Source organism: Calypte anna, chromosome 2, assembly GCF_003957555.1.
Source record: "Calypte anna isolate BGI_N300 chromosome 2, bCalAnn1_v1.p, whole genome shotgun sequence".
Taxonomy (NCBI): domain Eukaryota; kingdom Metazoa; phylum Chordata; class Aves; order Apodiformes; family Trochilidae; genus Calypte; species Calypte anna.
The window spans coordinates 26275106-26302145 of NC_044245.1; the positions used below are offsets into that span (position 1 = coordinate 26275106).

The window sequence follows — 27040 nt, forward strand, 5'->3', positions numbered from 1 at the left end:
GCAGGTTTAGTGTTTAGCAGTTACTCAAGAGTCGTGCATAACAAACTTAAAAACAAGCTCCAATTTTACAGCTGCTCCTCCAAAGTCCATCAATAGCCAATTTTGAAAACTATGGTCTTTAACTGTACTCAAAAATTTAGCAGCAGCTACTAGTGTATTTATGTTATTTTATATACTTTAGCTGCAAATTTTTCTCTTCTCTGGCTGATACCAGACATACCTTCTGCTAGTCATTCAAGCATCGCAGCTAAGTATTTAAAATTAAATAAATATCTTTAAAAACATATATTATTTCAAGTACAAAGACTTAGGCTGAAGTTGACTAGACTACTGAAAAATGCTGTTTCTCACTACAGTATCTTTCTTTACAGCCCACTCTGTGAAGGATATTGTATTCCATATCAGATTAATTGGAGTTCTGTCAGACTGAAAAGATTAGTTATGATAAACAGCATCCTCAGTGCTGCTGAATTATGTCTTCCTCAGAAGAATCAAAACCATGTTTCATTGACATTCATCAGGCATCCCCTTCTAGGAAACTACAGGAAACTTCATACCTTCCTGAACTTTTCCATCTGCTTATAAAGATCTGGATCCAGCTCCTGGGACACATCTTTCATCCAGAGTAGAGCTCCCCTGTATTCAGTCCGATACTGTTCCATCCGGTTCACTGTCAGCCACGTGTCTGAGATGGCCCTGTACCTGAAAGTCTCCACTTCTTGATATAATCTACTCAAAGGAGCACGAAGTGCTAATCTGGGGGAAGGCACAGAGGAAACAAAAAAAGAAACACCTTAGAGAAGTTGTTCCACAAAGGCAGACAGATTAATACAACTACTGACCCTTTCTAGCAACCAAAAAAAACGTGCACAGAGCAAGCAGTTCACAGAAGTGCTGAAGTGCTACTGTTTGCTGACAGTCCTACAGGTTGGTTGTGGGTAAACATGAACACTGTGTTTGAACAACATGAACATGTACATTGTGTTTGCCACCTTCCTATTCAAGTAGTGACCTTTCACTTACATGAGTGGAGACCAAACCTTGTCGATTGCATGAATGTAACCCAGGTAGCCAAACTGCTGTATGTATGGTAGTAACATTCCTCTTCACAAGCTCCACCCAACAACTCTAAGTATGTAGTAGTATCTAGTAACTTATTACTGGATAGATACCACAGGTGTATCAGGATTGTCATGTTAAGCCTCAGAAAAAGCACTTCCATTAGGCTTTTAATCCTCAAATGTACACATAAATAGAGAACTCATCTGTCAAGTAGGTAATTATCTCTTTTCTTTAAAAAAAAAAAAAATCTTATTAATTCTTTTGAAGGATATTTATTTTGGGGAAGGATTTAGGAATTTTCTTAAATGTTCCTTCCAGCAACTACACTTTGGAAAGGCAGTAGGGGACACTGTTGTCCTCCCTATGTCATCACTTTAGTTTCTAATGGGATCTCAGAACCAGACAGAATTCCTCTAACTTTTGTTTTGCTTCCTCCTGCTGCTTCTGCTTTCTTCTTGGTTGCCAGCAGCCACATCACTGGACTGGGTTCAATTGACTTCACATCAATGTAGAGTTAATGTGCTACTTAGAGATGTCCTGGGCTTCCTATTTTCTACTAGGGAATTACTAGAGTATTTCTCATTTCAGCTCCAGGAACGAGCAAATCAGGGGACTTGGGGATATCCCAGGCACAAGAGAATTTCTAATTTCAGATCCAGAAGCCAGCAAATTGTGCCTTCTTATCTCCAGCTACTGACCAAGCTGCTGGCATGCAACGTAAATAAGGGCAGGCCCAACTTAACATGAGCTTAAGGCTTGCTCAGGAGACATCAGAGGGTTTACTGTGTTTGAGTTAATTTTAAAAGAAAAAATGCATTGAGTTAGAGATAATAAAATGTGAACTTCTTAGTATGGCTATTTTCCCCCCTCCTCACATTTTTTCCTCAGTTCTACAACTATTTACCCAAGCCATTAAATGGAAAGTTCAGTTTACATAGACATGTCATGCAGTGGGACTTCTATAAGCAGTCAAGCTTTATAAAGAAGCAAACCATCAGGAGTTTTGCTCAAAGGTGCCTTATATGTTTTCATGGCAGTCACTGGATGTGCTAATGACCAAACTCTAGACCAAGATAAACATATGAAGCTCTCAGTGCTCTGTATGTGATGTTTTATTTTGAGCTAAACAGCTGCACTGTTAAGCTAAACACTGTTAAGGTGGAAAGTATCACAGTAATTAAGACTGTAAGAAAATCCTGTAAAACACAATGGAATATATTTTTCCCTCACAAATGACAGTAAATTTCAAACTTTCATAGTCTAAATAATGTAAAAAAACCCCAAACACACAAAAAAAAATCCATCATAATGTTGCCAATAATACAGGAGTTTTGGTCAATAATGACTTTCATATCATTTGTTTCCTTGCACATATCAAACGGCAAAATTAATTATGATGAATCAACTACCACTATCTAGCATACTTTCTAAATCAGACAATAATTCTGACACACATACCTTTGCTGAGAAGAAAAGCAGAGTGCCTTCCCTGTGGCTTGCATCATTTTTCCTGCTCTTGTTTTATCCTGAGAACCCTGTGATCGAAGAAATTTCCCCAATTCATTTTCTTCCTGAGACAGAACTATTGGAAAATAAATGAATGGTCAAACACATTATTCAATAGATTCCTAACAGCTTTAACTCTGGCCTAACATGAAGTATGTTAAGTCAGTCCAAATTCAGCAGCAGAGCAAAACAATAATTTCATTAAATCCCTGCATTTATTAAACAGTGTATCTGATTCACTTGAGACACTTGTTGATGAGTTTGCTGTTCTTATAATAAAACTCCATCTGTCCAAAACACAGTAAGAAAAACATGCTATTTCTTCATTTAACAAAAGAATTAGGTTGGTGCCCTGGCTTAATCCCAGCCTGCAACCATACATTCTACACAATTCACACACAATTTTTTGTTTATATTTTAAATATCTGAAATACTTTTATTATGTTTTTTAAACATGAAGATGAAGACAAATAAGTGGTTTTACACCAATTTGTTGACTATTGCCAAACTAGGACCAGAGGTCTTTGCAATCTCAAATCCTAGTGAAAGACCCACAAGTCTTTCAAAGCAGCTGTCTCCTACAGGACCTAATTCTTCCCACTGCAATAGGGATAATGCCTTACTATAATGAAAAACTGCCTTTTGAATTCTCTTAGCATTTTTCTAAAGAGTCAAATGTGATACAGAGTCATAGCATACATAGCAGAATATGTTGTATGCACATCTTTGTGTCAGATTTCACCTGCTACTGTACACCACTTCTTGAACTCAGTACACTACTTATTCTAACTTTATCTCCATATCCTGAAACATAATCAGGCAAAAGAAAAAGGGAAAAATATGCATATAATTCAATAAAAGAAAGCAAATTAAAAGATGTCTCCAAAGCTGGATTCTCTTTTCCAGGCCAAAAATTACAGCAGCAAAGAGTCAAACACTACTGCTTGGAGAGAAGCCTTAGAGGTCAGTTAATCCAACCTGTTGTTTGATTCTGCCTCTCACTAATGACTTCACTAATTACTGTACACCTGTTACAGCCAAGTCAGCATTATCAAACTAATCATAAGAGCATGGATTACTCAATTATAAAACTAACAATAAGCACAGTATAGTTGATTTTCAATCCTGATAAAAAGGAAGACAGATCAGAATGGAGTTAGGATTTCTAAGACAAGAAACTTCTGAATTGAAAGAGGCCAAGCAAGTAATAGGAAAAAAACATGCAAACCTTAAAAACAATCTTTGTCTCATATTTACTGCTTCTTATCACTTTGCATCATCAAATACAAAATGTGAGAACTAAGTTTTCAAGCAAATAATTAAGTCTGCTTTTAGGTGTCTGCAGGGGATGGCATCTTTAGTTTCCCATTTACTTTTTTACTTGTTTGATGATTCCATATTGTAGACCTTCTTATTTTAGCTATTATACTGTATTTGATCATACTTACAACAAATCCTTTTTTGATACAGCTCAATTGCTTTCAGCAACTCCATACATGTTCTCTGAATAGAATGGAACAGCTGATATTGAAAAAGAATGAACAAAAAAAATTGTAAGCATATGCAAGAAACACTGACAATTAAAATACAAGAAAGAGCCTAATTTTTTGTGGAAATTATTAGTAATCACTAATTCATTCTTTCACAGACAGTAATCTTTCCAGCTGGAAAGCCTTTTTTCCATATCAACTGTGCTTTTCTTCCAATTAAATTTTCCTCTCAAACTACAGACAGACCAATCATAACATACAAATGAAAAATAAAGAGAAAAAATAACTTGGAAACATTTGGACAGTTAATCAAACTACTCATAATTTTTTCCTTACTGGTATATTTGGATACAAACTCAGATGTGCAACCCTTTGTTTCTATAAACCCACGAGAGCAAAAAACTTATTGAAATGTCCGCTGTGTTTGTCACGTGTTAAGTGGCAATATGCATATTTAATTCCAGTACAACAAAGTCTAGTATGTTAAAATCCAGAAAGTTACTATTTCAACTGGACTTTTTTGCTGGTCTAGCTCTAAAGCAGCAGTTTCCAAAAGAAGCAGAGGGATAAACAACCCCACCCCCGCAGTCAATCTTCACTAACTTTGGTAGTTGTTTCTAGGACACAGAAAAAATATTACTCTCTCTGCCTGCCCATCTAAAACCTCTAATCTGGAATTTAAATCTAAACTCCACAATATCAAACATTAATAACATGTAAGCAAATGGACTACTGGCACAGCAAGTGACTTCATTTGCATCTGCTTGAGTTACTGTACATTTACATGTGTCTTGTCTTCTAAATTGAGAGCATGACTTGCAGCTGAGAAGTTGTCCAAGTGAGAACACACTTGTACATTTCTACCTGGTAAACACAGATTTCCCTATTTCCAGTCCCACCTGAGCTAACAAAGCATCCTTCCTGATGAACCTGTAACTCAGTTATGTATTGTTTCCATCCTTCCAGCTTGCTTTACATCAATACTCTTGATTCACGACCACTCGTGAAGACCCCATCACATTATAAATTGTCATTGCTACAGACAGAACCACAAAGATCTATTTGTTGTAAAACACCACCTCTTTTAATTCAGTTAAATAACAAACTGAGAATCCTAACTCCACAATTTTTAAGCAATTAAGGAAAATCAGGAAGGCAAAACATTTAACCTTACATAATAAAACAATACTGATAAAACTTAGCTGGACACAGACTTGGTTATCAAGTTATAGATGTCCATCCTTTATCTTTTGCTTTGTGTCAAATGTGTTAAAGCTCTTCTGCTTCTGAAACTCCAGTTTCTTTTTCCCAGTGGCCCTGAAGATACTGACAGCAGGACTGTATTTGTCACACAGCAGGATGCCCTCTCTTGGTTACACTTTACAGATTTTTAGAAGCTTTCTTTGTTCATGTCAAACCCCAACAATCTGCACAAAAACTCCAGAGAGGAGAGTGTACTATGCACTTTGCTCCTTTTTTTGTATAGCTCATGTTCTTCTGGTATACATGGTATAAATGTAGAATAAAGATTGTCATTTGCATAAACTATAGACTGCTATTTTAAAAAAAAATTAATTGTTTAAAGTGGTATTACCAAAGGATAAGGATAACTGATATAAGCACAAAGGATGATGAAAAAACTGCCTGCCAAACACGAAAATAAAGAAGTTAGGTTGCCAATAAAGTTTGAGAGACATTGGTTACAAAATGCTACTACACTCCCCATATTTACATAGCTATTTCTGTTAAAATTTGGAAAGTGTATGGCAAGAAAACAATGACAAAAATTTATTTACAGTAGGAAAACACTTTAAATGCTAACAAAGAATATGCCTTATGTGGATATTACAAACCTCTAGTTTTGCATCCAGATCTGCATCTGAAGCCACAACATGTTCATCTTCCTTTTTCCCTGTGACTTTTATAAGGGTTTGTTTTGTTTTCCAGTATTTCTGTTGCATTTTATTGACCACAGATTTTTCTTGGCTTTGAGCATATTGGTCGTAAAATTCTCTTGGATAATTGCTAAAATATTAAGAAACAAAATCATAAAACTTTAATAAGATGCTTAAAAAACAAGCTTAACAAGATGCTTAAAAATAAGTCTAAGAAGCTAGATTACTAAATTCCACTGAGAACGTTGCATTGGTCCTGGAACAGGTCCAAAGGAGGGCAACCAGGCTGGTGAAGGGACTCGAGCACAGGCCCTATGAGGAGAGGCTGAGAGAGCTGGGGCTGTTCAGCCTGGAGAAGAGGAGGCTCAGGGGAGACCTCATTGCTGTCTACAACTCCCTGAAAGGAGGGTGTAGCGAGGTGGGAACTGGACTCTTTTCACAGACGACCTTCAACAAGACAAGAGGACACAGTCGTAAGTTGTGCCAGGGGAGGTTTAGGTTAGATATTAGAAAGAATTTCTTCACGGAGAGGGTGATCAGGCTATGGAATGGACTGCCCGGTGAGGTGGTAGATTCTCCGTCCCTGGAGACATTTAAAAAAAGACTGGATGTGGCACTCAGTGCCATGGTCTAGCAACTGCTCCGGTGGGTCAAGGGTTGGACTAGATGATCTCTGAGGTCCCTTCCAACCCGGCTAATTCTATGATTCTATGATTCTATGATTTGCATGCAAACACACGTATTCTAACATGCATTTCCTCATTATGTATCAATAACAAAGCAATTAAAAGTAACACTATTTCTACAATTATTTTCCATCCTACTTTGGAAAATAATAATCTGCTTTCAATTCAAATGTGTCTAGCACGTAGTGTTGCCAAATAAGCAGCTGAAAAGAATTCTTCCCAATGCATTATGGAATGATTTATAGTCCATGGAATATAATTTTTATACAACTAACTGAACTAGCACAGTTGCTTAAGCAGACAGCAATTTTCATGCAATTTGAGCCGTGTCAGGATTTCACAAAGTTCATTTTACGAATGGAATTAAGAATATTTGCCCTCCCCTCTTTATAACTGAAAAATAAAGACTTAGAAAAATACTCATCTCTTTTGAGCATTCTATCTGCAAGATAGATAGTTCACATCTTTCATTTTGCAATGACTATATTATATCTGCAGGTGCATTAATAGGGAATTTTTTTTTCAAGGATTATTTTCCAGTGACAGGTGATTCTGCATTCCTCTAGCAGACCTAATAAAAACTGCAAACTGAAGATAAACTCCATTATATGTAAACTATACAAAGATGGTTTAATAGAAAATATTGCCTCACAATGAAATCTTGATTTTTCCATGATTAATTTCTGCAGAGGTACATGCCTTTTCCCATATGTGCATATATAAGAAGCTGCAGTGATTTTTGCAGATGTTTAGAAGTAAATGGTTCCTAAAACTTCCTACATTAAACACCCTATGAAAAAAAAATAGTTTATTTTGAAAAGAGATACCTTCCACCTGCAAAGTGACCAATTGTGGTTCATTCATGAGATACTGCTGTGTTCACAACACAGCTCAGGGATGCTCAGGGATGCTACCCCAAGGGGTCTTCAGGCCCATCGTACACATCAAGTCATGTATCAAGACACACAGATATACAGGCTTGTTATGAATCCTATAGCCATTCTGAAACAAGCCACTGGTACACTTAGTCCCCAAAGTGTGGCACATCTGCCCTACTGTATTAATAGTAACAGTTTACCTTTGAAAGGCAGTTTGTTTCTCAGGTACTTAATACTTGCTTTGTATGCCATTTTTTTTTCTTTTTAATCAGTGACTTAGGAGAAAGTGAATTAATCATCAAAGAGATAGGAAATTAAACTGGAAGTAAGCAAAATTCAATATGCACAGAGTACTTCTTGACCTCTTCCCCAAACTTTTAAAGCAAAGATACTAATTAATTTCATTTCACCCAAGTGATAGTTCCAAGAGTTTAAAACTCTTAAAAATAAAGGTCTTTTTGGTGCCACTGAGCAAAATAAACAACACATGCAAAATATACCACACTGCATGTGGAATTCTGCACAAACCATTATGCACTCTGACAACAGACAGCCTATCAGCTTAGCTAAAGCCTGTGTTATCTTTATATAAACTGTACCATTAAAAATTCTATAGCCTCTAATAAGCAACAAGATCGCTCAGCATTACAAGAAAACAGAGTATGAGAGTTTAATAAAAACAGCATTACTTTACAGATAGTAATAATAAAGAATCAAAAGGCTCACAAGGCAGGGTAAAGACCCCAGCTGTCTGCCTGGTTGTGTGCTTTAAGTTCTGCTACAGCTGTGCAAATAATTGATATCTCAGTTCAGTGGTCAAGTGGAGAAAACACCATAATTTAACTGATGTCAACCAGGCTTGATATCTGCCTCAGTTGAGGTCACTAGAAATTCTGTGGACATGGTGCAAGGAATAAGAAAATTAAGATTTGTCCCATTACCAAAACATTCAGTGGACATTTTTTACCAGTAGACCCTTGTTCACACCTTTTAAAACAATTTTTGTGTCAAATAATAATAAACATATTGCAGTTTTGTTTAACAATCAGAAAATATAACTAAAAGAAGGATGAACTTTATTCTGAAGTTGATCACCACAGATAAACCTCTTGAAATACAACAGCTCATACACAACCTTCCATTCAGCAGGGAAGTGATAAGATAACATATGGTAATTTTCTAGCTAGTCAGTTCACTTGTTTTTCCATTCTTTGGCAAGTTTTTTGCTTTGGTTTTGGTTTATTTTGTTTCATTTCCGTTTTTTTCTTTTTTTTGTTTTGTTTTTTAAAATTAATTTTAAACAGAATGTCTACCAGTGACTTCACATGAATACTGTATGCCAGAGTAGGGTGCATATATATATATATATATATGTAGGGTGCATGCATATACTGCATGCCAGAATAGACTCAGGCAGTGACAAATGAACACATCAAACACCACTATCTCTTTGGAATAAGAAAAAATGATGAAGGTACTTACTATTTATGACCTTCCATTTTTCCTGTTTTCTTCAGACACTTAAATAAAACAAGAAGTTATCAGTTAATAGAAAAATCTTTAAAATGTAATTACCAAGTTAGACTCCAGAAAGCCTCTACCCTTTCGCACAGAAAATTACTGTGTTGCAGAATCTTGCTTACCATGTTACTATACAAAACCAATTGTTTTCCTCAGGTAACAGAGAATTCTGTCCTAAATGCATGATAAAAAATTTTGGTGTTGCCTATTACTATACTTTAGTAAATTGTCTTTTGCAAGCAAAATTAAATTTATCCAACATAACTTTCAGTTCTTTTTGACAAATTAAGCTAAAATTGTCCATGCAAGGCACTGTCCTCAGCCGGGATTATTCTTCTCCCAAGATTTAACCACAACACAGTTTCAGCTACTATTTTTTTTTTCACCCATGTCCCACTGATTTATTTTTTAAGAACAGTAGCTACATCACATCTTGAGCCACAGATGCACAATTTAACCACCGGGTGGTGGCTGGGTTTTTTTTTTTTGAGAGGCAACAAAAGCCCCTGAGAATAGTATATGATTTGTATGCATCTGGACTTTGGATTTTATAAAATAGTAGCTCCAGCTTGGATACTTCAGTCTCTCACTATATTTTGAGCTGACCAGATGGCACACTCAACACTTCCTACCAGTAACTCAGCACACTGCTTCCAGTCTAAATTTACAAGCAAAGCCAGACACTCCTTATAATCAACAAGCACCTGGCTTCTCCCTCTGCTGATTTCAGAGAGGACTCTGATCTCCAGCAAACAATCAGCATCCAAACAGAGGCAATGCAGCATGATTGTAGATGAGACCAAAAACAAGCTGCTCAGGACGGTGCTGCTGGCAAATGGCCTGTGGTAAAACCAGCCACAGAAGGAATATACCAACAGGCTGCACTAAGATGAGAAGCTGACTGACTGAGAAAACAGAAATGGAAAAAGCAGCTAGGAAGGTAATGATGCAGAAACTGAACTTTGGCACAGATCTGGGCAAAAGAAAAAAGGGGCTGCAACGAGGAGAGATGACACTGGGAACATATATAGTACGGTGCTGCGTACAGACAGCACAGTTAGCACTGGAGTGGCAATGGGACTGGAACAGATTGCAGGAACCAGAACATGAGAATGCAAACAACCTGAGTGCTTCCTGCAATCATGAAGCACATACACTTCCATCTGAAGCCAAATCTCAGATGTCTGATTCTAAGCACTCTGCTGTCAAGACCTGTGAAACTTCCTGGCAAAGCTCCATGAAATGCTGCAAGATTATATCAGAGCAGGAGGTTTTCCTGAACTGGAATTGTTGTCAAGTACGTGTAAGCACTGCAGGAGAGACCATGAGAATTAGCTCTTGTCTTCAGAGCAGAGTTTAAATGTAAAGGCCAACATTCAAACAACCAAGAGAAAGAGAGGACTCTTTAGATTGTTTGCATTGTGCACCACAGTGTCAGACAATATGCAGTGGGCAGCATCCATCGGGGCTTTGCTGTAGTTTCTGGCACCATAAGGCACAGGCAACATTAACTCCAGTTTTCTAACACCTTTATGCTTCACTGTTTTGATACAGGTCCTCCCTAAGTTAACTATGGGTGTGTATGAGCAAGATAAGAACACAGGATTTAGCTTGTATACACATCCATGACTCAGTTACTCACCTCCATGCTTAGTTTGACAGGAAGCAGAGATCAGGCTGTCTAGCTATAGTAACATGCATATTACATGGAAAAAAACCCCTAAGCAACATGGGGAATAGGTCTAAGGCACTGACCTTACTCACTGTACGAGTCCACCTGACTTTCCAGGAAACCAGTCTCCCTAAAAAAAATAGAAACAGGAAAATACCAGGATTACAGCGAAACAGTTTTCATCTGCAAGCACAGCTCATGCTCTTTGTTCTTAAACATCTGACCTGAAATTTTGGTTCTGGGATACTCTTAGTTACACTCCTTTGAGTCCTACATAGTACCCCTATGTCCCCAAGATACTGTTTCCCTGTGTTTTGTAGTTCAAAGTGAGGACTACCACAGCCATGAGGACAGTGTTTTCATGGTATGAGAATGAGGGCACGTCCTGCTGTGTGACACACTGGCATCTCAGTTGTCTGAGGTTACAAGTCCTGCTTGGGGTAATGTAGTATGACATATGTAGCCTCACTTACACTGCCTGCTGGAAATAACTTCTGGCTTCTGGCAGCATCCAAAACTTGCCAGGAGAGAGAAAGATCCCACAGAACTGTAGGTGCTACAGACAAAAAACAGTGCCAAGAGAATGCAGTAATCAAACAGCAGGAACAAGAAACAGCTCAGTGTTCAAGGTCAGTCCCTGGGCCCACTTTATTTCCAGTACAGAACTAGCTTTTCCTAAGTGAGAATTCAGTTTGTAGAAAGACAGCTCAGTAAGCACTGGCATTGAGTAAACAGAACTGTGGTTGCTCTGAAATATTCAGATGGCTTTTGATAAGGCTTGTGGTATTTCGCCTACCATTTCCATCAAAAAATGCTCCTGGATCCCATTCATTCCAGCTGCTGTTCAAGGAACTTTCAGAGGGAAATCAAGTTTTGGTTCAGAAGCCTCAGCTGAGTTTCATCTTTCTCAGTGACTGAGAACACTCTGGAAAACCTGCATGTCCAATACTATCATGACATTCATTTAGCTGCTAATTTAAACCACAAGCGTGCATTGGGTTTGGGTCCCAGTGATCCCCGCAGTACCCAGAGTGACTTTCATCCACACAGACCTTGTTTCAAGTTAGACATGCTTGAGAAATATTTGTAGCATTGCAAACTAACTCATATTCCATGTTTCAGCATCACAGCTAAGCTCTGCTGAAATAGAAACAATGTGTATTTTAACATAGGTATTCAAATTAGAGACAAAGGTAGAGGAACATAGTAAGGGAATATTTATTTGACCTGTATATAGTTGATGTGCTAATACAGGAATTTTCATGCTTGCATCTTCATTCTACAGCAAACATATCAATATTTAGCTGGCAATATTAGGATTTTATTTTTAAGAAACATTCAGTCTTGACTAGTTAGATCATACCCTTAACTGGGTTTTCAGGAGGAGCCCAGGACAACAGTGTGATCTTTGAAGTCAACTTCCTCAAAGCACATTGACAGCCCATCTCTATGGGCTTTGGCAGGTGGCCAGGATAGATTAATTTTAATGAACTCAAATGTAAAACTAACGCATGTAGAAGATGGAGGCAGCAACACGTTACTCAGGAGAATGTAAAAGCATTGCCTGAGCATGCAGGGATGGAGTTAGGAAAGACAAAACCACAGTGGGTGAAGGACAGGAAGTGTTCTGTAAAAACAGTGGCACCAATAGACAGGCTAAGTCAGAAACAAGCCCACTGCATGACAAAGAATATGGAAAGGAAAAAGTATGTTTTTACCTTGGTTTTCACTGAAAAGTCTACACTGTGTCTTTAGTTCTTTAAGGCTACTGTCAGGATCATGGAGAAAACCCTCCAGCAAACCATTCTCAGTGACATGACAGATAGACAGTTGAGTAGGAACAACCAGCATGGATTGTTTTTAAGAGTAAATCATGCCATACCAACCCAACTGCCCTCTACTATGAGATTACTGCCTCTGGTGAAGGAGACAAGAGCAGTGCATGTTGTGTGCTAACTTTAGCAATGCCTTTGTCGTGGTGTTCCACAGAATCCTCAAAGCCTTTCGTGGGACCACACCTAGAGTAGTTTCCAGTTTTGCTCTCCATATAACAACAACACTTGAGCGGGTCCATTGGTCAGAGTTAGGACCCCATAACACCATTGTTCAGCTGTGAGACCACCAAAGGCTAACAGGAGGCCTTACAGCTGTCTACAACTACCTAATGGGAGGATGTTAAGCAAACACAAACCCTTGTCGAAGATGTACACTAGGAGGACAAGTGTGAAATTCCAACTTAACCTAAAGCAGGACAATTTTCACCATGAGGATTATCAAGCACTGGAACAGGCTGCCATGTCTCTACTGGGAATGGCCCTGAGCAACCTGCTCTAACTGGGCCTGATTGAGCAGGAATCTGGACTATGTAATTTCCAGTGCTCCATTCCAATCTATGTGTTTCTGTGAAAATCTGTACAACATAAAAGAAGATGTGATTGGAGAGCTACAAGTGTGCTGCTACCATTGGTTAAACACAGAAGAATTTCCACAAGAATGGTGTAAATGAACAGCAGAGGAAGACTGCACCACAACCACTGTAGCTACACAAAACCAAAAAAATACCCAACCAAAGAACTGCTACGAGTTGTCTCAAATAGCTTCAACTTTTACTCATATTGATATTTTCATACAGAGCACAAAATTTTAATATTAACAGTTTTAATTCTTCCGATACTATTACATGTACAATGTAAATTGTCTCTGCAGCTGTTTAGTAGGGCCATAGTTAATTTTTTTTTATAATATCTAACTTCATGTATTGTTACTGTTTCAAGTGTAGGACTGAAAGACAGTCAAGATATTGGTTAAACAGTAACAAAGGACATTATTAAAAGCATCTGGGGAAGGTGAAAGGAGTGAGATTTTTAAAGGAAATCCTAAGTCATAAGTCTAGCTCCAAGAAGTGATAGATGCTAATAAAAAGGGCCTGGAAACAGTCCAGGGAAGTAACAAGTGAATTAGAGGAAATATTTCATAACCATGTAACAAAGAATCCCTACAATTGTGAAAAGCTGGCCCTGAGGCTGCAGAGAGACCAAGGAATGAGCACATAACCTTTCACTACTTAAGGTCTGGAACTCTGTTAGGCTTCTGAAGAACATGACAAATGTTTTGAAATGAAGAAACAAGAGAGTTGCTCTGCCAAAGTTTGCTATAATGGAAGCATATGACACTAACTAGAGTCCACCAGTACCTTCCCCCAAAATTGCAGCCAAACTTAAAATTAAGCAGTTATAATACAGTTTTATATGTAACAAACAAGCTTAGTTTGCCACAAGGAGTTGATGTAAAGGACTTTTTTTCCTATTTTCTTCCCAGTGTATTAAGACTAAAAGAAACTTTCAAGAAACAATGTTATGCTGATGCTGACCGGGAAAAACAAAACAAAACAAAACATTTACCAACCAATTGGTAAGCATTTGTACTGAAAGTTTCCATTATCCTTGATGATAATAAGTTATGCAACACTTGTGACCTCTGTGACAGAGTGCCTGTATCTCACCTAACAAGAGGTAGAGATAGTGTAGGGGAAAAAAAGAATAGAAAGCTTAGGTGCTCTAAAGCATGCAAAGAAAAGCAGTGCTACATTATAACTCTCTGCATGAAAATCTATGTTTATTTCTTCACAATCTTGGATCTGGTATTTCCTGAAGAAGTCCACACACAGCTCCAGTAATTCTGCAAGTGTTTCCCAGTGTTTTGAGACAGACAGATGCTGTCTGTTCCAGCATTAAACCTGAGCTGGCCCTATTCATAACAAGTCTGCCCAAAACACAAGGAATGAGAGTATTGAAGCATCCGTTTCCATATGGAACCAGCTGGGTTCCTAATCCTGCCAAAACCTTGAAAAACCTCAGCAGGGCCTCTGAGAAGCCACCCAGAAGTCTCAGCACTATGTTCCAGAAGCCTCTCTGTTGGCAGACCAACACCAGAGAAGGCTGTCACAGTCCATCATCCAGGACACTGAAAAGGACATCCAAAACCTGTTTCCAGACACAGCCTGGCTTCAGATGCAGTACAGCTGCATTCATGCAGGGCTCTGCCACAGCTCACAAGACATGCTGCTACCAAGATGGCCCTGCAAACAGCCAACTATGGCACCTCTGCATCTGTGGCAGGATGGGTTGCAGGATATTTACCCACAATCTATTTCCACAGGTGGCCAAAAATCACTGGAACACATACAGAACTTCCTAATATTTCTGGAGCACTGCATCAAAAATGTTCCCTACTGAGTTATTTTATTTGTCATGTTGCTGGAATGAAACTTGATTGAAGGGCACTCTCATTAGCAAATGGCATTTCTATTCCAGTAGAGAATCCTCTGAGTCTCTATATCCTCCAAGATCATTTAAATACACCATGTAAAGAAGAAAATGATGTCATGGTATTTTCAGTGATTTAAACTCCAACATACCCTAGGCTTACCTTCCAGACCATGCTATGTACAACATTTGTACATGCTTGTTTCTCTTTTTTGGCTTTATTATGTTATACTTCATTGCAGCATAAATTGTCTGGTTTCCAAAGAGCTGAAAAACTTTGGACAAGTAGTAACTGGAGATTATTCATAAGAAAAAGACAGTATGAGTGCCTTCTCCCCAGCAGCTAAGCTAGTGATAATTCTGTATATCAATGTCACTCAGATAATTTTTCTTTTCCACTGAGTGTAAATATAAAAAGTGTCATGTGGCAAGGAGAAATCCAGTTCATAGTGCTCTCCTAGGTTATGGGAAAGCATTTTATTAAAAAAAAACCCAAAACCTAATTTAATATTTGTCCTTGGCTGAGCATCAGTACACTGATCGCACTGTGCACTTAATAGCTTAGGCAACAGATCTTATAGAGGGCAGGAAACAACCAGTATCAGGAAACTGTGAAGACTCTTGAACTCATTACAACCAAGAGATGAGCTGAAATCTTGCAAAAACATCATAAATGCTAATCTACAGACCAAACTGAACATTCAAGGATGACCTATCATAGCCCTGTGGGAAGGCAGAAGATAGAATGCATCCTTGAGATGCATGCAGAAAGAACAAAAAAGAACTGAATGAGAAGCAGAGCAGAATTCAGCAAGCCTTAAGTGCTCACCAAAAAAAAATAAATACAGATGGGCCTGCACTTTCACTGATAGTACAGTCCTTAAAGTTTACTATCCTTCTGAAGAAGCTAATATGCTCTCAAATTCTTCAGATCCCAACAAATTGAGATATGGTAGAATCATGTATTGCAGTCAATTTACTTAATAAACCAGTGTTAATAAAATGAGTAAAATCCCAAGTAACTTTTAATACAGTAACAGTAAAGTGTTACAAAGTGACAAAAAATAAGAAGAGTTTTAAGGAGTTCTATCCTAAAATGCAAGAGTGATAGCTTCATTTATGTAAATTACTCAGAAGGAAAGAAAATGTGCTTAGGTGAGGGAATCTATGCCATCTGTGCTTCTTCAACAGCTCTTGGCTGACAACTTGCCTTCCCCACACTGCTCCCTCGAAGGTGTGATTGAACTGATCCACATAAATGGGCCTCCAAAGCAAGAAGCAGTCTCACCCCAAAATGAAGATGAGGCAGGGCACAGCAGCCTATTGATCAGAATTATCCATATAGTCAATGCAGGAAAAGAGTGAAAACTGAAGTCTGGGTCCCTATAGAAATTCTGCATCAAGATTATAGAGATTACAAGTATTCCTACTCTTAATGACATGAGCAGCTACCACTGTAATTCAGCTAAACTGAATCTAGAGTTTCAGTAGTATCAGTATGACAAATGAAAAGATTTTTTTTCCCCTCTAAAGCTCTTAACACTCATCATTGATGTACTAATCCTGCAGAATCATCCATGCTTAGTTTTAAATCCAGAAGTATTTTCATTCTGTTAGACTACTCACTGATGCACTTGTTTAATTCAAAAACTTTGCAGAACTGGTCTCCAAGTGGTGCATTAACAATTCTTTCCATCCACTACAACTTTTTGTCTATTCCTTTGTCTCATTGCTGCTTATTCTGGGAAGTGTGCACATTTCCAAGTACTGGCAAATTCTCAGGAGAAGAAATACTGCAGTCATACAAGGGAGTTCTATCAACCGTGTTCCTCTTTCAACCTACTTCAGGAACTGACATCCAGAAAAAAAAGTTCTGTACACTCTTATAAGAAGTGCAGGGTTAAATGGCATCTGTTATACACAGGGGGAATCCTGCTATCTTCATACACCTGGGAGGGTGCTGAGAGGGAAGGAAATTCATTCTGTTTGACCCCAATTATCTAACTGCAGTGCCTAAATTACAATAGAAGCCTCTCAATACTATGGCCCTGTACAGGTAGTGAACAGAACCTGCAAAGAGCAGCCCTGAACCACAGCCTCACCACTGTCCTCTGGGCACACAGAAATGATGGTTTCTGCATGAAGCAGCTCGTGGTGGTCTCTTGAATAGGGAAAACATGATTCAGCACCCACTGAGTGACACATTGTGCTTATGACACAGCCACACATCATAAACCCACAGAAACCCATTTTTATTTTGACTGCAAGCACTTCTACACACTTCTATACACAATTTCTTCCATTTCCATTTTCTCTCTGTAAAGGTTTAAGCAAGACTCCAGCAAAAATTTAATTTATTCCACTCCATATTGATGATAGTCCTTCAAAGGACTAAATAAATAAAAACTAAATTTGACGTGCTGAAAAACCCCAACCATCCACTCAAAACAACAGAAATATCAGGAATTGGACCCTGTTATCCAAGGAGGTAGTTAGAGCCTCCCTTTCCCTTCTTTTTCAAGCCACTAAAATTGTGTGGAGAACAAACCATAGTAATACAAGCAGGTATCTTAAATGACTAAGACTGTGAGATTAAGGATTTGCAACATTAGAACCCATGCATAAGGTATGAAGAAATCTGGATGTTTTGAGTCCTCTTGGTGCCATTTTGTAGCTCTACCTTGGTACCTGTCTGAAAGCAGCAGATCCAACAAAATGAGTAGTAGTACTATTAAGTATATAATGACCTGTCTTTCACTGCATTTTCCAGCAACTCTTCATACTCACTGTGCAGGACAGATGACCAATAGCTACTACAGCAAGCACTGTCAGGAGTTATTTTATTCCAAAAACACTTATCATGCTTTGTAATGTTTTAGAATACACAATTAATATAGGAAGAGCTTCTGCTTAATTTCCTGGTGTAGTCTAAGCACAGGATGATCTATCGAGGGCTATGTTTCTTCTGCTTTCATTTAGTCTTTTATTTTTCTATTCTCAGCTCTGACAAGTTAATAGGAGACAGTGGCAAATAAATAGAGTGAATCTGAACACAGGGAATTTATTGCTCACTAACAAGAACTTATGAGTATCAGTCCATCTGAATTGCATTTTTTCCAGTACTCCAGTGGTTAGAGATATGAAAAATTTGGCACTATATGGGAGCAAAAACAACTTTTAAAAAACATGGTGACAAAGTGCAAGAATCAACTCAACCATTAATATTCTTCTCAAAAAACGAATTTTGTGTCTGTTCAGTACTATGTGCCTGTCTTATTACTCCAAAGACTACTGAACTTACATAAGCATAATTAGTCTGCTTTCTGGAGAATAATGGTACTGAAATGACACTCAGAGATGGATTTTGTTGTTTTTTTTCAACAGCTGTATGAAAAATTCCTAAAACCACTGGTTTATCTCAAAAACACTGATAAGAATGGCATATGTAGTCATGACATAGTACTTGCAATCTCAGAACAAAATATTTCAAATAAATGCTTCTAGACTCACAGCTGGAAGACTGAAGAGCAAACTATAGCCCTTTCTTAGTTAACTTGCATGCAGAACTTCATGTGTTACATGAAGACACAGATATTTAATTACATGTAAAATTAATTTTGAATTCCCTTTTCAGATTGTACTGATTTTTCAGCTGCTTTATATTGTGAAACAATATAAGAACAGCACATAGTACCTGTTTGCCATCATGTAACATCTTTCACTTGATTATTAGTGTTTCATTTGCATTTGTGAAGAACAATGAGTGAATATCCTTAGAAAAGAACCAAGTAAGTATCATAAGTACTATGTGCATTTTATGAAAGAATAATTTGAATATAAGTTGCTGAGTGGCAGGTCTAACTCCATTCAGCAAACGAGCAAAGCTGGGAATACCTACAATCCAGTATTTAATCTCATTCTTAATGCAGACTTGCTTCATTTCTCTGAAATGACTATCAAATTGTTTTGTAATACATGTTTGTTCTCTTAGTTTAAAACTCAGTATTTTTAAACCTAGTAGCTGAATACTCTTAAAGAAAATGCCATATGGAACACCTGCTGTGCATACATAATAAAAGACAACATGAAGATGGCTTTTGTGACACATTCTACCTGTAAGCAGTCTACAGATTTAACCTCAGGAAACCTTCCCTTTGTAGAACCTCTGAGAAAAGAAATGGATGTACAAATAAATCTCATAAAACTCTCTTTACATTTATACTATAGTAAATATTAATAAACATTGGTTTACAAGCTCAATCTAATGGCTCTCTTACCTAGATATCCTATTTGCCAACACAGCCAACGCTCTCAAGTTTCTGCCTCCCTCCTCTATTCTTATCCATGCAGAAGCCAGAAATCAATGGTATTATACCTGAGGGGAAACAACTCCGGGGGAGGGAATAGGGGAAACAAGGGAATAGGGAAAAATAATTTTCTCTCAGTTCCCTCAGGAGATCGTTTCACAACCATGAAAAAGAGATTTGATTCACAAAACAGTTTTAGCATGCACAGTTTTTAGCATACAGAGTGATGATCTTTCACCACCCTTTGAGTAAATACGACCATCAATACAAGCTGGTCCACTCAACGTTTAGATTACTCTCCTCAGATCCTGGCACACCAGCCAACTTTTCCTAAGGCAGTGGGGATCACTATGAAGCTACTCACAAGGTGGACCAGGGTATTGTTTCAGGGACTCAGAACAGACAGTTCCCAAGGCTGACGTAAGCACTTGCATAACTGGTCAAAATGCCCCTTGGTTTGCCATGGCTAACAATAGCCACAGGAAAAACCACGGTGAGATTTCTATTACTAGCAACACAGTAAAAGGTCAAACGTTTCTACTGATCTCAACTATTTGTTCTTCCTTTAACTTTCTTCACTCTTCAGGCTTTTGTATTTTTAATGCGTCTGCATCTCGTGGCATAATTGTGTCTTTAGAGTGATTTCCTGGTGGAGAAGTGGTAAAACATCTTGAAGGATCAACTATTTCAGAGCAACACTGCTGGGAGATTTTGCAAAAAGCACTAAGAGTCTTTGAGGACATTTCTTGACTTCTAGTTTAGCTGAGATATTAATATAATTTTTTTCCTGTCAGCTTGTAAAACATCTTTCAATAGTAGTTTAAGAATGAAAGGAGCTGTTATTACTCATTTCTTCAAGAAAAGATTACTTGGGAATTCATCAGAACCATTTAGCAGCCTTGTAGAGTATGGAAAACAGAGAAGAACAGGCAAGATGGGTGAGCTTGAAAATCTATTAAGGGGGAAAAAAGGCAACCCTGTAGTAGGGTTCAACAAGAATTTTACCTGCACTGTGTGATTCCCCCCACTTCCCAATAGCAATCTGCTGAAACAAAAATGTTACAGAAGCCTTCCCCCTTCCATAAAGTCACAAATAGACTTCCTGAACCTGCAAACATTGAGTCGCGTGCATGTTTGAATCTCAGCTACCACAAACATAATGGGAGAAATCACCATTATCTAAAAAGCACTAAATTCTTTCTCAGTTAAGCAGGCAGCAAGCTCCAATCACCAGCATCTAGCCCTCGAGTACATTGTTTGAACCTTTCTGGAAATATCAAGGTTTCACCCATGCAGTTTTGACAGTAACTAAACTTTAGAAAATCATTTAGACCAAGGTTTTGCAGCATATTACTGCCACATCATCTTTCAGTAGAGCTTGCCTTGGGGAAAATGTGACTGGTTATACCAGTTATGGCAGTTTACTACTGAAAAGACCTCTGTGGCTTTATGCTAAATTCCTTCTTCAGTGGTATTTACATAAATCTTAAACCATTGAGTTACTCAGTTTAAGATAATAGGCTATCCCATTCAAACAGCAGTATAAAAAATTGCTAATATCTAAACGAGATCTTCATGGACTTCATGATAAGTACCACAACTCCTATATTAATGCCAGGGAGACTGCACTGTCATGTGGTAGTTCAACTAACTCCTTGGGAATACTGGATAGGACAAAGTGGAAAAAGAATAGATTACAAGAAAAATAAGATGAAAGACTACAATCAAATGCAGACTGCACTATAGGTTGCCATTTTCTCTGCCCCAACACTTTGGAAAATTGATCAACAAACATTTTTCCCTTATAGGAACAACCTTGCTTGACTAAAACACAAGAAAAGTTTATTTTCAATAACTCTGTTTTGGAACAAGAGCCACAGCTGATTTCTGAGACACAAATTAAAATTCATCCAGAAACTGTAAGAAAGCAAATAACAGAATGGACCATGAGGGGGAAACCCCTCCCAACAAACAGGGGCTTTCTAGCAGGGACAAAATACTGCAACCAACCAAACAGAACAACTCCAATGCCAAGCTGACAAAACATATACATAGCGTAACTCGGGGGTAAGGGGTTAATCACATTACCCCTGTGATTACCCCATTCAGTTCCACATCTGCACATCTGAACTAAGGTAAATCTTACTGTTTTAAACGGGTCCCTGAAGGACCTTGAGTCTGTATCACCACTACAAAAAACAGCTTGGAACATGGTACTTATGTACATTTGGTACTGAACATATACACAGTGATACCAACACATATAAGAGCAGGGTGCCCTTCACCCTTTTCTCTTACTAAAAACTGACCTGATGCTTCAAGTAATTTTCTATTTTCCTTTTGTCTTCTAAGTGACTAGAGCAGATAAACACCACTCATGCTCGAGGTAGATCGACACAGAAAAAATCTGATTAGCCTTTCATAAAATACCAGCCTTAAATCGGAAGGCGGGCCTTTTTTGTTTGTGGGGTTTTGTTTGTTTGGAGGTTTGGTTTTGGGTTTTTTTTTCGGGGGGGGGTGGGGGAAAGAGGGTGTTAAATCCAATTTCTCCAGCTATTAATGCCCCGGTTCCTGTTTTGAGAGCTGACACAACCTTAGTGCAGGAAGCCCTGGCACCCCTCATAGCCCCACCGGCCCGCAGCCCGCAGGTTAGAACAAGGCCCGCAGCCCTCGGCCCGGAGGGCAGCGGACAGGGACCGGACAACCCGCACCTCAGCCCGGAGCCCGGCAGCCAAGCCGGAAACCGCTGAGGTGAAGTCGGCCGTTTTCCTCCCCAGCCTCCCCGCTTCCAGCGGGCGGCGAGCCAGAGAGGATGTACGGGAGGGAGAAACGGATAAATGCAATAATCATGGCGAGATAACCGCACGGCGGGAGGGGGGGGAACACAAGGCAAAAAGGAGGGGCAGATGCCATCTTGAGCCTCGGAAAATTTCACCCCTGGACAGGTCCGGCTCCACCCGCCGGCAAACCCTGACGGGCACCGGCGCCTCAGGCCGGCCCGCCGCGCAGCCTCCATCCCCCTCAGAGACGGGCGGGCAGCCCGCGGGGGAGGAGGCGCCCACCCGGGGCTTGCCGGCAGCGTGCGCAGCAGCTGCTGGCGGAACCCGTTTTCCCCACCAGGATCCGGCACGGAGCCCAGGGAGCCCCCCTTCCCGCACTCACCTTGCCCGCGGCAGAGGGAAGGGAAGGGGAGGGCCGAGCCGCAGGCGCCGCCGCCCCTCCAGGTGTTCCAGCGCCGCCGGCGTCACAGCGGAGAACGGAGCCGCCTCTGCCGGCGCGGGCGGCCCCCGCAGCGGGGCGGAGCTGCTGCCGCCCGCCCAGCCCCCCGGGCGGGAGAGCGGCGGCTGACAGATCCACGCCGCCCGGGGCCGGAGGCTTCCTGGCGTTGGGCTCGGCCGTTCCCGTTTCCTCCTCCTCGCCCGGCAGCTCTGCTAGGAAGGCCTAAAGGGAAGGCGGCGCCCAAGGCTCCCTGGTTGTGGACCCTTCCCGAGTCTCCTCTGACCGCCTCGACCATCACCCCAAGTCCTTCTCCTCAGTCACGGCCTGCTGGGGACCGCAGGTGGCTTCGCAGGGAACATCATGGAAAGATTAAAATGTTTTGGCAGCTGTGAAAAGGCAGTTGTCGTCAAGGTAGTGGAAACTTGGAAGGAAAAGGCCCTTTGACGTAGTTGAGCAGGTGGCAGCGTCAGTGGGGATTAGGAGAGTTTTGAACTCAGGTCAGAAATGGGTCATTTGGTGTTTTGTGAGACCTCTTTTGAGTAAAGTTATTTGGGGTGGGTTTTAACCTGACTTCAGAGCTTGAAATGTTTGCAGGTGGCATTTGGGAAAGATGTGTTGGGTAGGTGGGAGAGAAAAGGAGAAATGAGGTGGAAATTGCCCCACTCTAATGGGGAACTCTTTGCATTCCTGTATTGCGTGTGAAGAGAGCGGCAGTTTAAGCACAATGTGGGGTGAAAGCAGGAGGGGAGGAGATGGGGTAGAGTTGGTAGGGCTCAAAGGAAAATGCTGAAGAAGAGTGGACGGGAGGAAACTGGAAAACAAAGAGGGAAGAGAGGAGTGGAAGTGAGGATGCTAATCGAGCATCATTTGCTGAATCTTACAGAGAGAGGTCCCTGGAAGTCACACATCTAGTAGTGAAAAAGCGAGGTGTTTGCAGGAACAGGGACTTTCTGAGACAGTAGCTCTGAGGAAGGCTTGGGTAAGGTAGAGAAAAAGGCTTGGGTGAAGAGTAATGGGTGGATAGCTAAGCATGCACTCCCACACACTCAGCATGCACTGAAGAAGTCAAAAGGAATTAATTAACAGCTGTATAACCTGAGGGATTTCATGTGAGATTTGGGAAGTTGCACGGTTTGCCTGTTTGGCAGCGGTGTGACCTCTAATATCAGGTTGTACACAAGCATGGTGTATATAGCTCAGATAGCATGCTGACAAACTAGAATGGGTTTATAGCAAGGAATATAGGATTGCCTTCCAGAACTGCAGAAACACTAATAGGTTTTTGTGTTTAAACACAGTAAATGCTTTCCTGTGAGAGAAATCTCTTAATGCAGTCCTCGGTCTTGCAGAAAAAAAAAGTAATACTGGAAGTTTGGCATACAGGAAGGCTGATGTTAGAGATCTCCTTTGCCTTTAGACATTTTACTGTAGACACTGGTAAGCTGTGTTGGGCATCTGGAGCTCTTTTTAGAGCAAATAGAAAAAGGGTGTGGTTTATCTGATGTATTTTAGTGTCTGATGAGATTAATCATTCTCCCTTGATTACATGAGTTCCTTTGACTGTGAAGGAGTTACAGGCTCAGGTATAAATACTTGCCTTACAGGTATTGCCCAGTTAGTCAAATGAATTTCAGCTGTTAGTGTCTTTGAGAGAAAAAATGTAAATGGAGTTACTTTTCCAAAGGAAACTAGTGCTGATAAGTGACTAAAGGTTTGTCTGCAGTAGATGAGGGTCTGGAACTCCTTCAGCCAGGTCTGGCATTGTTTTTTGGTAGTTTATGAGTGAACCTGATGAACTCATTGGGTCTCTTAGAGGGATTTATATGTACAATTTTCATAGAGAAGAGTGAAAAAAATAAAATCTCACGGCATCTGCAGAAAGTACTTTAACCACTGCAGGAGCAGAACCAAGACAAAAAGGGATACATTTTTATTTGGTAAATTTAACAGTCATTTTTCTTCATTGCACCAGAGTAAGGTAGGAAGCCAGATAGTCCTGAATAAAACTTGTTCTGAAAAACATTGTACTTTTTTTATCATGGAGCTATTTTTATGTCAACAGTTATGTAAGGATGTGAATATACCTGGGATCAGGAACTTAGGCTGGTTCATTTCTAGTTTACATGAAGCCAACATTCTGCAAATTACAGGCAAGTTCTAGCACTGTCCAGCTCAAAGCATTAGCTGAAATTACTATATAACCTCAAAATATTACTTTTAAGCCTTTATTCCTCACAATAATGCAGGCTTTTCTTAATCTTTTATCATGTTTCATATAGTTAATCACCAGACTTGAGTTTTATAAATACAAGCAAATGCCATCTGGTTGTTCTATCACCTCTCTTATCTCTCATGAAGATATTTTTAGTATAGGAGAAATACAGAAATGTAACTACAGAAAACAGCTATTACAAGTTATGCATGAAATAAGGTGTACTTACTACTTTTTACAAGTTCTTTACTTAGTTCTTTGCCAAAGCTGACTGGATGTATGGAACACTGAAGCATGGTGCTGCATTCCTTCTGTGACTAACATTTTTTCCTCACTTGGGCATCAAAGTACTCTAGTTGCTTAAATCAACCAAGCATTTGATCCTCTGACCTTAAAAAAGTCCATTTTCACTGTTTTATAGAACTCCACATCCTCTTGCAAACTGAGACTGTTTGGCTGACATAATCAAAATTGCTGTAAAATTCAAGTAAGGATAAAATAGAGCCCTCTGAGGCATAGCTATTAACCACAGCACAGTTGGAAATGTCACATTTTATGTTAGAGAACTGATTTTCCAAGACCCCAGTCGCACAAACCTAAAGCTTTTGAATGAGTGAGCTAGCAATAAATATTAGACCTCTTCTTGTAACATCATTTCTGCATCTGAGCCTTGTGTTACACTTTGCCTCAGCTGCATTTAATTTGTAAAAAGATCAAATAAAGATTGGAGTCATATGTTGACTCAGTGAGACTCACTGTCCAGTCATTTTGCAATACCACATTGCCACTATAGCATACAAAGGGATATATTCCTCTTGTCATTTTTTTGGTACATTCTCTTGTATTCAGTGCTATCTATAGAATATAATCTTAAGAAATGTTTGTGGGGGTTGTTCTACAAATTTATGTTCTATTTCTTTAAATAATAAGACAGAAATTCAATTAAGAAAATGGAGAACAATCAAGAGTGGGAGAGACTAAGTTAGAAATTCAAGTACTTTGGAAGCCCAGTGGTAATGAGCTGTTTGTCAACTGAAGCATTAGGAATGATAATTTCCCCTTTTATATATTATTTTCTTGAAATTTGCATGTGCTGTAATTCTTTCCCTCTTATGCATGGATTAGTCCAGAAATTTACATAGTATCCAGTATACCAGAAGTAACATTGAAGGTTTCTCATCTTCCCTGGACTCTTACATTAATATTATTAATTGATCGTTGAACTTTCACGCATTAAGATGATAAAAAGCATCTTCCTATTACACATCACTTGCTTCCTGTGTCTAATCCACCTAAGGAAGTACAAAATTTTCATGCTGTGTTTTATGGACACTGTTGCTACTTGAGTTTCTGCTCCAAATTTGCAGAAACTTAAACTTACCAGAACTGAAGTTTGCTCTACTTAAACTTCCTTTGGTTCCTTATATGAATATTTTGGTCTTTTGTGTCCCATCTGATCCATCTGCTGGTCTTTGGTTTTTCATGCCACACCACCTCCAGAGTCTGGAACACCACTGCAGTTTACACATCTTTTTTTTTTTTTTTTTTTTTTTTTACAAAGGGCTTTTCAATCCTTAATTGATTTACAGATTTCATAGCAAAGTTATCCACCTAGTTTAATGGTGTTTAATCCCTCAGTTTGTGTTCTTCTATTTTGTATTTATTTCTATAGTTAGATAATTTAGTTCCATCAGGCACGTAATTCATATTGTTTGGGTGACAAGCACATAGATGAAAAGCCAGGGGAAAGCATAGCATATTATTTTTGGTCATTAACATTACCAATGGAAGGAGCCAATCCATACAGATTGGAAGACACTCCACAATGTCTTATAGTCCTATGAGCAGCTTAGTGAGAGGTTAAGGCAGACCAATTCCAGTCATCAGTTGAGAAAATCATAGAATCACATAATCATAGAATTGGCTGGGTTGGAAGGGACCTCAGAGATCATCGAGTCCAACCCTTGAACCACCATTGCGGTTGCTAGACCATGGCACTGAGTGCCACATCCAGTCTCTTTTTAAATATCTCCAGGGACGGAGAATCCACTACTTCAGTGGGCAGCCCATTCCAATGCCTGATCACCCTCTCCGTAAAGAAATTCTTTCTAATATCCAACCTAAACTTCCCCGGACACAACTTAAGACCATGCCCTCTTGTCTTGTTGAAAGTCGTCTGGCAAAAGAGACCAACCCCCATCTGGCTACAACCTCCTTTCAGGGAGTTGTAGAGAGTGAATGATGATAGTGATGTTGATGTAAAGAATTGCCTCTCCACTTGTGGCTGTGATAAACATGATTCAGTGTAGTGATCCACTGGAAACCTT

The 27040-nt window shown here is 39.4% G+C and overlaps 1 protein-coding gene across 1 annotated transcript in view; it reads right to left on the reverse strand.

Moving 5' to 3' along the window:
* Positions 1-22509, reverse strand: part of ICA1 (islet cell autoantigen 1) — a 63675-nt gene extending 41166 nt beyond the window's left edge. The window contains exons 1-7 of the mRNA XM_030446238.1: positions 22445-22509; positions 10794-10840; positions 9000-9037; positions 5912-6083; positions 4017-4089; positions 2521-2644; positions 558-756 (exon numbers count right to left, since the gene is read on the reverse strand). Of these exons, the coding sequence (XP_030302098.1) occupies positions 558-756; positions 2521-2644; positions 4017-4089; positions 5912-6083; positions 9000-9016 (585 nt within the window). The 5' untranslated portion in view covers positions 9017-9037; positions 10794-10840; positions 22445-22509. The remainder of the gene's footprint in view (positions 1-557; positions 757-2520; positions 2645-4016; positions 4090-5911; positions 6084-8999; positions 9038-10793; positions 10841-22444) is intronic.
* Between the last annotated feature and the right edge of the window lie 4531 nt (positions 22510-27040).